The sequence below is a fragment of the Genypterus blacodes genome, unplaced genomic scaffold (genome assembly GCF_046128005.1).
Source record: "Genypterus blacodes isolate CSIRO-AG114 ecotype Tasmania unplaced genomic scaffold, CSIRO-AGI_Gbla_v1 ptg000133l_1, whole genome shotgun sequence".
NCBI lineage: Eukaryota > Metazoa > Chordata > Actinopteri > Ophidiiformes > Ophidiidae > Genypterus > Genypterus blacodes.
Window position 1 is genome coordinate 2,361,454 of NW_027466935.1, and position 13,736 is coordinate 2,375,189.

A 13,736-nucleotide genomic window follows, 5' to 3' on the forward strand; every position below is an offset into this window, starting at 1 on the left:
TGTCACCAGCTTGTTTTTCATAATGCGTCGTTACTAAACCTGGTGTCTGTCATCATCCCTCTCTGCTCCGGGTGAGTTTGTCTTTAACCCTGTGTAAAATGAAGAATTACCTCTTTGTGTGTTATATTATATTGTGACATAACTTGTGTTCTGCAAGCGGACGCGCTCTTCACAGAGTCATATGTGATCACTCAGGTGCTTTCAGGAGACATCCTTTCTTTCTCCTCACACTCGCACTGCCACTTACGTAGATGGCTTGTGTTTCTTTGCGTGTTTGTAAAGCTGTGTGTGTATGTGTGTCTTTGAGCATCTGAAGGCGAGAGTGAAGCTCCAGCAGGGTTGTTTTTGATAGAATTCAGCCCCTGAAGGCAGCACAGCCATTCTACACAACCCAGCACTGATTGGCTGCAATGAGCTGCTGTATTGGAAATCGAGTTCTTTTTGTCGCCCGCAGGTACCAATCACATCGCATTTACTGTTTTTTTTTTCTTGTATCCGGCTGCAACACACAGGTGTGCATGCTGGCACACAGGTACACAAAATGTGAACACGCACAAAGCAACATATAGCTCAAGAGCCGTCAAGCATTGGTTTCTTCTCGTAGCTCGGACACTTAACAGACTCATCCAGCTCTCTGAAAACAGGAAGTTCACAGGCAGCAGCCAGAACATCACAAATATGGGTTGAATAGATTTTTTTTTAGAAGTCTTATAAAACAAGATGAATTCCAAAGAGCTTCCAAAAATCTTTTCATTTTGACCCAGTGTACCGCATGAAAAATACATCTGAAGATGTATTTTGCGATTCTGATTATAACAAAGAGGAGGTTAGAAGGTAGCTTTGGCTCCTCGCCTTTGTGTCAGAAGGTTTTGTGCTGAAAGCATCAACATGAAAGACAGCCCACACACAGTGCCCATGCCTACTCTACACAGAGATATCCAGAGGCTGTTTACTGCACACATACTCATTCATTTATGCACTTGGACCCTCCTCACATACCCACACTCACAGCTCCAGTGCAGCCCACTGGTTCTCCCGTAGCCTTTCCCATCCCACTCCTTTGCTCTCTGATTTCCCCAGATTGACAGCAAAGGAACCCAGATAGAAACTGGTCAGCCTGGTCAATACCCCTGATAATACAGCCCTGAAGAAATCTGATCTAATTCCGATGCTCTCTCCCCACTTCTCTCTCGCTCCGTGCAAGAGAACATGCTGTATAATCTTATGAAAGTGGGATGGAATGAGAGATAATGGCTTTAGGAAAGAAAGAGAGGCTGGCAGTGGCTGGAAGGGTTCTCACCAAAGGTCTGTAAAGTAGAAGTGGCGATTCAAAAACCAGCAATTAGACAGACATTCGTTATTTCACCTCCTTAAGATTATCATGTGATCATCATGCTTTAATACATCTCTGAACGTCACCATCAAATCCCTTGGACTCATCACTCAGCGGTGGATTTTCAATTTATTTCTGTATATGATGTTTAACTCAATACTTCTCTATTAAAAGGAGAAACAAATATGTGATATTAAGGTACTGGTACCAGAGTCCAAGAACAGGTATTGATTCTGGCATTTAAAAAGTTTTCTACTGTACCATCTCCAGAGACAAGCAGTTAAAGTTCAGCCGGGGGAGCAAAGGTGTGATCATGCAGCAGTTTAGCTCCCAACACCTAGGGCAGAGATGTGACCCAGCACAAAGTATCAAATGAAACTGCTTGTGACAAACAGACTTTCCCACAGTGCTTTAGCTCCTAGGATCCTATTAATTCACCCCCCCCCTTCATCTCTGTCCATGAATACATCAGAGCTCAGCGTCCATCTCGCCGTCACCTGGACGCCGCAGCATTTACCTCGTTTGTTGTGGAGGGCAGCTTAACCCTCCTCAGCCAGCCGAGGTGCATTGATCCAAGCAAATGAGCCGCAAATTAATTATAAGTAGGTGCAGCTCTGTAATATACACCAGAGACGGCTCGTCACTCTCCCCGAGTGAAGAGTGAGGGGATCAAACAGGAGTGCTCTTCATCCAGCCTGATAATCAGGCCACTTACTCCCACCCTCCTCCTCCTCCACCTCCTCCTCCTCCAGCTCTCCTCTTCCTGAACATCGCCTTCCTCGGCCCGACGACCCTGATCAATAAAGCTGGCCGGCGCTAACGCTAAGGAGCTAGGCCAGTTCGCTTTAACGACCACATTAATAATGAATCATCTCCAATGAGGCGCCCTACTTCAGCCAGCTATTAATGGGACATATTGTAGACTCATTGCTGCGCCTAATGGCCACATGGCAGAGGTGTGAAATAGCCGCGGCTCTTCGCCTCGACTCGGCCCACATTCGCTCTGCCCCACTTGGTTGCAAATCAAGCGGAAGTCTCCCTCGGTTTGGCGTCGCTGTTATCGTTGTAAGGCTATACGCTGAGCAAACGTATGATGTCACCAGGGTGAGGTCAGCGGGCTTGTATCCGGGCTCTGCTCTCCCTGCTGGAGCGATCACGGGAGTCTTATCCAGCGCAAGAGAAAGACTTTAATCCTCACTTTTTAGTATCCGGTATGAAGTCAGGTTTCCTAAAGAAGGTTTTCATTTCCTGTAAAAATCGTCGTCACTTCTGTGCTGTTTAGCGGCGCAGAGGGTCTGTTCTTACAAAACACCCTAACAACCCCTGACAGAATCTCCGCCACTGTAGAACCTTCTTCAGAGGCCGTCTGCAGTGCGCCGAGGAGAAATTAACCGACTCTGGCGCGTGTTTCACACCCTCAGAGATTTCATATTTTCTTATTGTTTCCACTATTGATTTTCTCTCCTCCACTTGGTGTGTGATGTTCTCCCAAGATCACATCCACCCTTGACATTCTCAAACTACAGCATAATACCCACACAGACACACTCACACTCTCATTCAGACGTGCACATATGCGCATTGGTAGCGTATATTCTTGAGACACGCACACACACACGCACACACACACACACACGCACACGCACACACATACAGGGATATACAATAGACACAGTTGTTCCTCTTCCTGTCAGCACAGACCGTAAATATTGCATGAGGGCTAAGCTGGTGTGTGGGATGTCACTGTGCTCCGTCTTCTGCCTGAACAAGGAGGTTGTGTGAATGCGCTGAACCTGAAGTAAAAATGACGTGTGTGCGTACGTGCGTGTGTGTATGCGCGTTTTAACCTCACACTCCCTTTCGCATCTGCCAGTGAATCAGGAATGCCTTCGTCTGAAACCGCGAGAGGAGGAGAAGTGTGACATTCTGGCTATTAACACATTGAAATAGAGCGAGACAAAGATTCACACCTCTGTATTTATTCACACAATCACAGCCAGATGTGTAATTAGAAACAATCGCAGCCCTAATGTTTCCAATCTTTTCCCTTCATTTAAAGCAGATGTAAGCCTTTGAATAATTGGTGATATCTGCTCTTGTCACTGACGCAGCTGAACGCCCACAGGCCTTCGCCGCACGCATCCATGCAAGCGAGAGAACACCAACAGAGGAAGGAATGTGTCTTTTTAAATATTAAAAAGGGCTGAAGAGTAGCAGAGTGTGTGTAGAGAACCGGCCCGGGAGTGAGCGAGAGTTTAAGTCGATGCGACCTCGGAATCTCCTCCTTTTAATATCAGCGCCCAACGAATAGATTACGCAACAATCATTAAATCTATTCTAATTACGCCTGTGATTCCCAAAATCGAAAGCAACGCCTCCGACGCTTCATTGGAAAGGTCAGGAGACTTAATAACGGCAGAGGTGTGCAGATCGCCTCAGATTGGTCCCTCGTTCGCTAAGCCAGTGAATCACCAGGTAATGAATTAGATTTTGGACACTGATTAGGTTAGCGATTGGATGACGATCGGGGGCCGCTGATGAGTCGCTCACCCGTGGCATTACTTAATAACGGCGCCTCATCAACAGCCAGGGGAGAGGCAGTCGCTAAAGTCAAGGCCAAACTCTCCAAACGGCGGTAATGCGACGTCGCGAGGAGCGTTTCATTAGCTCGTCCGCGAACAGGGTCACAGCTGCGGCTCGTCTGATTAACGACGGGGCAGGTTTGGAGCCGGGTCGCCGACGCCGGTCACTGTTCTTCCCTGACGAGAGGCCCGGGCGTAGATTAAATGTATTAATTAAGTTAATTACCCGCAGGTGTGTTCACTCTGCAGCGCCGCCGCCACAGATGTGCCACAGCTCACAGAGTTAATAGGTCACGGGATTCCTACGGCGCCGTAATGTACCAGCAGGTGTATTCGCCTCCAGACAGGGCCGCTCCACGTGCTTTTGCTGTTGAATCAGGTGACTGGTTGAAACGTGGCGGGCATGCGCAGGAAGCAGGAAGCAGCAGCGGCGGCGGCGTGGAGGGAAAATGCCTCGTGGATTAGAGGTCGGACAAATATGGCGCGGCTAAAACGCATAACAAGCGACAACCGCAACAGAAGACTTCCCAGTTTCCATCCCTGTCAGCTCCGAACATGAACACGGCACGACGGAGAACGTGTCATTAGCCAAACTTCCAACGTTTAGAAAAGAAAAAGGAGCGGAAAAGAGTTGGCGGCTGTGACATAAAGCGTTCTGTTCCGCCGATGACAGGCTCTGAATGAGGTACAAACACGTATCTGTGTATCCGTCCTGCCCGGCGGTAACGACACAGGCCGGTTAGGCTGCGGCGACTGTGTCAGGAATGTTTTTCCCGGCACACAAAAGAGCATTTAAAAGCAACAACTGACGGTCATAGTCAGCCGTGACGTGATTGCTGACCAGGTATGTGAGGCTGACAGCGCCAGGAACGCAACATCAGCTCCTAAGGAGTCGTTCACGGCGAAGAACCACAAGTTGTTGAGCGGAACTATTGCAGCACTTTTAAAAGCAAATGTCCCAGTAAGACCCCACGTTTGAGTCCAGCTGTTCTGGAGGCAGACGCTGTTTCTCAACATCCCCGTCTTCACACATTTGATTCATTCCTGCCTCTTAAAAATTTTATCACGCTGAAACAAGTGCAATTTTCTCGCTGCGGATTGAGGTTTTGTTTTTCTCTCAGTCAGAGGTAGAATACAGGTAAATACTGCAGAGAGAAAGATGACACTTAAATCTGGAAATGTCTTGAAAAAAACCACTTTCAGCAAGCAAGAAATTTAAAACAAAAAGGTTTTCAAATCATCTGAATTGTAATGAGCACCAGTGTGTTTACTGCACGGCCCCGTCTGTTTATCTGTGTTTTGCTGAGAAACTGTGTGATGGGGTTTTCTTTAGTGCCAAAGCTTCAAACATATCAGAACAATAATAGGATTTAATAGCTTCATTTGTCATAATAAACAAGTTTCTCTAAATTACTCTGGGGTTTGTTTAGAATGGAGATTTGTGCGCCAACTTCGACAAAATGGATGAAAATATATCAGAAAAGTCATCGGGGCGATCTGCAGACTTTTGACAGGTTCTTCCCCCAAACCAAGTTGTTGTCGGAATTGATTCAGAACTTTCCACGTCATCCTGCCAACAGACACAAAACCCATCTGCGCTCCTGGAGAACGTCACTGCCAAGGACGGCGTGATCTGTCCACCTGAGTCTTGTCAAACCAGGACAAATAATCCATCAGTATAGAAAACCAGGATTAGGAAGTGATGCTGCATGGCAAGCAATTTGTACATTCATAACACACCCACACACACGCACACGCACACTGTAGCAGCAGTTTAATCTGCTGGAGCCGGCCAGCTGTGGGTTGAGGCGTTTCTTCTTCGGGGATGATTTGTTTGTTTGGGATCCTGGCACCCAGATGAGCGGTAATCAGAGGAGTTAGCAAACAGGATTGTGTCGGCCATGATGCTCAAAATCCTTCCCACCGCAGGGCCGGGACCCAAATAGATCAACAGTCCAGCGGAATTGGGGCCAAAGCTGACACACACACCCACTCGCACACATACACACACTAATACTCAGTGCTCAAACACGTGATGTCCTAATTTAATCATTGCAGCGACGTTTGCTTCTCTGTCACGTGATGATAACAAATGATATTCCCTTTCTCCTGTCCCCGTCCTCTGTCTCATTCTGTCCTCCCGTCTCTCCCTCCTATCTCCCCCCCCTTCCACTCTCTCCATTCGTCCCCTCGCAGGTCTGGTGGTGAGGGAGGCCAGCATCGAGATCACCCGGCAGCAGGTGGAGGAGCTGTTTGGCCCGGAGGACTTCTGGTGTCAGTGTGTGGCCTGGAGCTCGGCAGGGACCACCAAGAGCCGCAAAGCCCACGTCCGCATCGCCTGTGAGTGTCCCCTCCCTCCCTCCCTCCCTCCCTCCCTCCCTCCTCTACCCGTCATCCCTCCACTCATACCATTGTTCAGATCTTTATCTCGCATTCCGCCCCGTCAGCCCTCAAAAGTAAATCTTCGGGGGCCGCTGGAGAGACGTAGGAAGCGGCTCTCACGGAACGGACTTTGTGTATCTCCCGCTGATTTATGGACTCTGGAGATAGTGGCAACCAAACAAGGCTTTTGCTGACACAAGACTCAAGTGTCCTTTTGAACTTGAGCTGGTAAAAGCCAAGAGAGTCTCGAATCGGTTTCCCTCTGGCCGCTGTGTAAACACGACGGAAATCGTGCGGAGGAAGAAGAGCTGCAGAGTAGAGAGAGAGACTTCCAGAACATGTTTATGTCGATGCCTCCTCTTTTCTGTAGGTGGTCCTCATTTGTTCTCTGCCTGCATGTGTGTGTATGTGTGTGTCTGTGTGTGTGTGTGTGTGTCCTCCTACTGGCGAGCATACACTATTGTTTCCCAGTAATGAGAAACATTCTGTTGCCTGTAAAGTTTGGACTTGTTTTTAACTGCGCTCCCCGAAAGGACGTGCCAATCAAACTGTGGGCAGTAACGAAGCTCCGGATGATGCGGCGGCGGAGTTTTCAGAGTTTTGTTGCAACATAAAGGCAACATAAGGCAACATAAGGCATATTATCCAACACAGCTGCACATTTATTCTTGTCAAGATTTCACCTGAAGGGACTTTTATAACGTCACCGCGATCACGGCACGTTCCAGCTTCACCGCCTTGTGACTTAGACTTAGACTTAGACTTCCATGACAGAGAAATGGCGAATGCCCCCATGCTCATTCTCACCCACCTCAGTATTGTATTGTGATCACTGCTGGGTCACTGCTGACATTTGAGCGTCGCGTTTGTCTGGAAACTCGATGGCGCTACGCCAACGATTTCATCTCCACTAGAGGCGCAGCTAGTAGTCGTTGATTTTCTGTTGATTTCTACCCTAGAACCGATCACACGCCCGAGTCCCTCTTTTCCTCACCTCGCTCTCCTTCCTTTTCCTGCCTCTTCCGCTCTCTTTCAAACACCAATAGCTCTCCCGCTACGCCAGCACGGTGAATCGGAATCGCGTCTCCCACTGAGCCTCCCGCTCCTGCTGCTCCACCTCCCTATAATCAGCCGTGATGAGCAGCCTGCCAGCTTCTAACCCATCCCTCAAATCACAATGGACTCCCTCTCCCCCTCCTATTAGCTTCTGCTGAATGGATTGGCTCCTCTAACTGGGCAGCCTCTCCAGTCAAAGCCAGACTGGATCCCCGCAGACTTATGGAAACCGGGCTTGTTTTCCTCTTCCTGCCCATCACCTAAACATGTACAGTTTAATCAGAGGCTGAGTCAGAGGCAGCACGCCTGATCACAACCGACTCGCATCATCAGATGTGTGTCTGTGTGTGTGTGTGTGTACGCGGGCTCTCCTCTATGTAACCTCCTTCCTTCCCTCCGCCAAAAAAAACAGTTTTAGCGGGCCTCTGTTTTAAAGGGCGCGGTAATTGCGTTGCCACGGCGAGGCAATAAAAGCGTGCGCACACAAGCAAAATGAAGAAAATGAATCAAATCAAACAAAAATGACTTTCAAGAGATTGTCGGAGCGTTTTGTTTACAGATAAACCCGGGGAATCGATTTCCCCTGCGCGTGTGTGTGTGTGTGTGTGTGTGTGTGTGTCGGCGGACGTCTAATTTTTAAATTTTTAAGCAGGTTGTAATAGAAGCAGCTGAACCTCGATTAGACAAGTTATCTCCTCCAAATAGTTCCAAACTGGACTCAGGATAGTTTCACCTTGGTAAGTCACCTCATGGTTCACCCAGAGAGGAGGAAACTAGACAAGAAGCCAAACACAGCCGTGGTCGTGTGTGTGTGTGTGTGTGTGTGTGTGTGTGTGTGTGTGTGTGTGTGTGTGTGTGTGTGTGTGTGTGTGTGTGTGTGTGTGTGTGTGTGTGTGTGTGTGTGTGTGTGTGTGAGTGTGTGTGTGTGTGTGTCTGTGTCTGTGTCTGTGTCTGTGTGTGTGTGTGTGTGTGTGTGTGTGTCTCATGGCTCAGACTCCATTCCCCCCATTTCAACAACAATCAAGCCGAAGGTTCCACGTTAATAATGTGGATTTAATTCGTGCAGGCTTTTCCCATTTTAATCTCTGGTGCAGCACAACAGAGTAACAGAGATTAAAGTTTGAATATTTCATAGCCGCTCACAAATATTAACTTGTCTTAATTGCTGATGCTTTAATTTGTCGGTGTTCAGCTGTATTAAATAAATGATAACGCCCTGTGGCCACTTGTTGGCGGTAGAGGTGGAGGCAGCATACCAATGGAAGTGTTAAACGGCCCATCATCTTCACTTCTGCTTTAGATTCTCTGTATAATGCAACAAAAGACGTTTCAACTTTTGCCCTCCATGTTTAATCTCTCCATCTGTCTTTGTTGTGTACCTTCGTGACGAACACCAACTCTCTCAGCAACAGCGAGTGGCCGCAAGGCATTATGGTCCGCTGACATACTCGTCCACATATACAAGCAGACAAGCGGTTTGCATTCTTTGCTTCTCGCTTTACAAGCAGAAACCAGAATGTACTTTATTGGATTTAGCTCCACTGTACGCATATTATGACCCAGTGTCCTCAGCTGTGACTCCTCTCCTCTCCTCTCCTCTCCTCTCCTCTCCTCTCCTCTCCTCTCCTCTCCTTTCCTTTTCTTTACTCTCCTCTCCTCTCCTCTCCTCTCCTCTCCTCTCCTCTCCTCGGATGAAGAAATGTTTGTCCTTGGATCACATTCCGTGAAGTCCCTCCAGTCATTCCTTCTTTTAATTTTCATGCCAGCCTTTTACGGAAATTGCTTTCAATTCGGCGCTCGCCCTTTCAGCTTTTATAATACATCGGAATTTGTGGGAATTATTACAGCACATTCCCCTGAAGACATGCACACACTCAGGTTGAAGTGGGACAAGGATTTTCATTGAATTTGTTATTTTAAGGTTCATTTTACTAAATAAAAGATGAGCCGGCAAACGAGTATAGATATTCTTTAGGGCTTTCGGGGGAAGGAGGAGGGGAAGGGGGGGCGGGGGGGGGGGGGGGGGGGGGGGGGGGGTAAACTGATCATGTATTCTCTAATAAGAGCATGATCGAGTTTCTCCTGCAGGGGATTCGGAGGAGCCAAACAATGAAGCTGCTCTATTCCAGCATCGTGCAAACGCCTTTATTCCAAAGAATAAAAAACCACAGGTAGCAATGAAGTTTAGACTCAAACCTCAATCTCGGGATGGGGAACGTCGTGTATGATTGCGGATAATGACGCGCCTGCAGGGAGAAGGGAACGCTCTGTAAAACGCGGCACATGGCTGACTTCATCACGCCGCCCGTCTCTGAGGTCCACTTTGGCCCCCCTTCATTGTACTCTCATCCGTCTGTAAACATCCAGCTCCTTCTGTCTGCACACAGAGGAACAATTACGCATCGTCACCGGGGCCAAACTGCCATTACGCTCGCCTTATTTCGCTTTCACTTTTTCAAGTGCAGACACACACACACACACACACACACAGACACACGCACACGCACACGCACATCTGCCTCGCTGCTTTGAGATTTTTACCCACAGCTAAAACATCAAACTCCCAAAAACCTCTGCTATCATAAATATACTGTGCATGTAGTAAATCTACAGTTAACTCTCGCTGGTCCAGTCAATTACCAAGGTGTATTTATCTATAGCAGGTCTCTCTATGAAGAAGAGTGCACCAAAGGACATTTTTGTTTGTTTCCATGGACACAGGTTGGTCGGCGGAGTGAGATTGAGCCGGCACTCGGTTGCGCCACTTGAACCAGATCAGACAGAAATATGTGATGTTTGTTGACCGGTATCCTCTCCTCCGTCTCTCCGGCCTTTAATGTCTCTATATGCTCCGTCCCGTCCTCCGTCTGTCCTGTAGCAGCCTGTGCATTTTCCGTAAGAGCTTGTCGACGTTAAAGTAAATCAAAATAGAAGCACTCTTGGATGTTTACGCCGTCCTCAGTCCAACTCTGAGGGTCAGAGCTTCACTTTAAAGGTAACAGCGGAGCGGCTTTGGCTCACTCTCCCTCCATTTTCAGCTCGGTTTGTCTCCGTCTCCATGCTCGGTTTAACAGTGACAGGCAGGAGTCGGGTTCACTTCAGGTTTCTCCCACCGACTACGGCGAAAGAGCTAAAGCCTGGACTCTCGCCTCTGTGTTCCCTCGCTCGTCTCCTCTCCGTCCTCAAATCAAACGAGTGAAGTATCGTGACACAAAATTGTGCAGAATAGGCGGTGTGCAGAACCGTCGCGCGGCAAAACAGTGTTATGTCAGTGTGCTGTGGTGAATGTGCTTACTCCTTTTGATTAAATGTGTACCGCCGAGGAAAACGGCTTAAAGAATGTGCCGGGGAAATTGCAGCAGGCTGTGGAAATGTGTGTGTGTGTGTGTGTGTCTGCAGGTTTGATCCCTCACTGACTCAAAAGTTCTCCAGCAGTGCTGTAACCTCTTTTCTCTTCAACTTTTTGAGGCTCTCATAAATCAGGTCTTCCACAAAACCACCAGCCTCTCAACCTCCTCCTCCTCCTCCTCCTCCTCCTCCTCTTCCTCCTCTCCCGCGTCAGTCTGTGCAGCAGGTGATGATGTACGTCTAACCCGGCTGGGGCTTTTTTCAGTGTAGCGTGACACTCTGGGTAATCCTGCCCCGTCAGCTCCGCCGTCCCTCCATCAGGCTCTCACTCCACCAAAATATTGGCTTTTCGTTGGAGGGCGAGTGACCCCCCCTCCCCTCCCCTCCCCTCCCTCCCCTCTCTCTCCCCCTCTCTTCCCGTCTGTCTCACGCAGTTTGTCTCCGTGCTGACTGGGAGATAGAAAAAGATAGAAAGGAAGGGATTTCGGCCTTTTCTTTGCGTTCAGACATTGTAGTTTGTTTACTAATAGGATTGATTATCCTGGTTCTCGGCTCTCATGTCAGACTGAAGCACTGAAGACGTGTCATTTTGAAATAGGAGCGTTTGTGTGTGTAGTACTCACATGTAACACGTTTTGGTTTGTTCTCTGTAGACTTGAGGAAGACGTTTGATCAGGAGCCTCTGGGGAAGGAAGTGTCACTGGAACAGGAAGTGTTGCTCCAGTGTCGTCCACCTGAAGGCATCCCTGCGGCTGAGGTAAGACCCCGACTAATCAGTTCATCTAACAGAGAAGCCGTGGCCTGTAACGACATCGCTTTGTTGCCCTCATTCCTGGCTAGAGTTCTGAAAACCGGAACGCGCTGGAGTCACGTCCGCTTTCTCCTGAACCGATAATGCAACATGTGGAATTGAACTTTCCGATAATGCCAATAATTGTTTCTGCTTTCTTGTTCGTGGTCGGACGGTGGAATGGCTCTGTCTTTAGCCGCGTTCTTCCCTGAAGTTCTCAGGAAATGGCCCGGGCGAAATCTGACAAGGTCCAACGCACAGATTGAGCATTTTCCCAGCGTTTCCTTGGGCCTTTTCTAAGCTGTTTGTGTATTTCCTGAACGCTGGCCAGTAACTAGAATTCGGTCCGGGGAAACGAAAACTGTTATTATCTTCAAATAGAGAAAGAGAATGAAATGAGTTGTCCCCGAGTTACCTCCCCTACCCTCACCCCCCTCCCCGTAACCAAGACGCCGTCCTCCCGGCACTCCGGCATTTTCTTTCCTGTCCTGCAGCGAGGACGCTCTTACAGCGGGATATGAGAAAGGCTCAGCCCAGATTGCAGGAACATAAATAGAGGATGAAATGGTGGTTTGGTGGGGGGTGGGTCGGTGGGGGCTTCTTCTTTTTTTGGGGGGGGGGAGGGAGAGGCTGTACTGAACTCTATAAAGGCCTGTGATTGACCTGGAAAAGCCGAGTTAAGTGAGTGGAACTGCACAGCATTTATCCTTGCTGAAAGTGCTGACAGGCTAAATGGGTGAAAGTCTGCAACCGGCACTGCAAACTCGCCTCTCACACACACACACGCACGCACACACACACAAACACACACGCCAGTTTTCACTCAGATAGTGTTGCTTTATAGTCCTGATGGTTCATGCGGCCTGTTTGAAGTCTGCCTGTCAGCCCCCCTGATTGGCCAAGTGCAGTGATTAGAGACTCAGCTGGAGGCCCAATCACGTACACCTATGCTCTCTGAGATAAGGAGCCGCTGCCGTGGGTGAGTCAGGGTTGTGAACGCATTCAGCCCCGGGTGAAGGATAATGCAGCAACCAGCCATTACTCAAATCGCTCTCCCGTTGACTCATATTCAATCAGTGGGGCGCATTTCCTCTCTCGATGGAGAAAGTGTTGAGTTGACAGTCGAGTGTTGCTTTAAAAAGGAAGCGTATGGCATTTTCTCCTTGTTTGGTTTGATTTCAATGCCTGAGTCGTGCAAAAGTTGTGGAAAAACCTGAATCTGCGTGTCAAAAAAAAAAAAATCCAGTAGAAATTCTCTTTAGCTATTTTCTTTTCATATTCATGGGTTGGTTTTCTGAAGGATTCTGCCTTTTCGCGGTCAATAACTGCAAAGGCTGCGGCAGGAATATTTAAATGCCTGCGTGCGTGTGTGTGTGTGTTTTTTTTTCATTCTCCAAATACTCCTCTGCAAGCACGGCGGCGCATTTTAAAGCGAGGCGGCGTGACGATCCAGGGGATTCCAAACCCGCATATTTGAGCAAGACGCAGGCCGCCGCGTTGATTCCCTGCGCGTATTCGTTTCAGACAGACGGGGCAGTTAGGAGCTCGCACGATGCCCACGCGTCACGCCGCCGCCCGTGTGAATAGAAGCACTGATCAAAATGGAGGTGCGGAATATGAATCTTTAATATCGACGCATTTCCCCTCGCTACCAAAACACAGTCGATGTTTCATGCCGTCAGTATTGAGTGGGGAAACATTTGGGGTGTACGAGTAAAGTTTGCGAGTGGTGTGTCATCACCTCCAGACCAGCAAGATTGATGTTTAATGTTTGCCCGCTTGCGTCATCATACTTGCCATTGACTTTCCTTTCTGTGGTCGCGTCTCTGTTTGTGTGTGTGTGTGTGTGTGTGTGGACAGTGGCACATTTTCCGACTTCATTAATTACTCAAACTTACTTCATGGCCTAAAAAAACAACAGTTCCATTATTTCCCCCCTCTCCTGAACTCAAACACAGCTGTCTCAATGGGAAAAAGAACCTCGAAACGCCGCTTCTCTTTTTTTCTCTTTTTTCCTCTTCTTATTCTGTGTTTGTCAAGCCGTTTCTCACACAAGGCTGGCAGACGAAAATGCTCGGAAAAAAAGCCGACGGGCCAAGTCTGTGGTTACATGTGAATGTGCAGAATTACGCCTCAGCCATTGTGAGAGGAGAGCTCCGTCATATTTCACTCGAAGGCCGTAAAGACGCAGAGAGACGGAGGGCAAGAGGAAGAAGAGGAGCTGTGGGATTTGTTGGGGTTGGAT

At 48.5% G+C, this 13,736-nt stretch overlaps 1 protein-coding gene across 2 annotated transcripts in view; it reads left to right on the forward strand.

Annotated features, from left to right (window-relative positions):
• Window positions 1-13,736, forward strand: part of unc5cb (unc-5 netrin receptor Cb) — a 107,933-nt gene that overhangs the window by 63,559 nt on the left and 30,638 nt on the right. For both annotated transcript variants that reach the window (XM_076164270.1, XM_076164271.1), the window contains exons 3-4: window positions 6,112-6,255; window positions 11,355-11,458. In XM_076164270.1, the coding sequence (XP_076020385.1) occupies window positions 6,112-6,255; window positions 11,355-11,458 (248 nt within the window). The remainder of the gene's footprint in view (window positions 1-6,111; window positions 6,256-11,354; window positions 11,459-13,736) is intronic.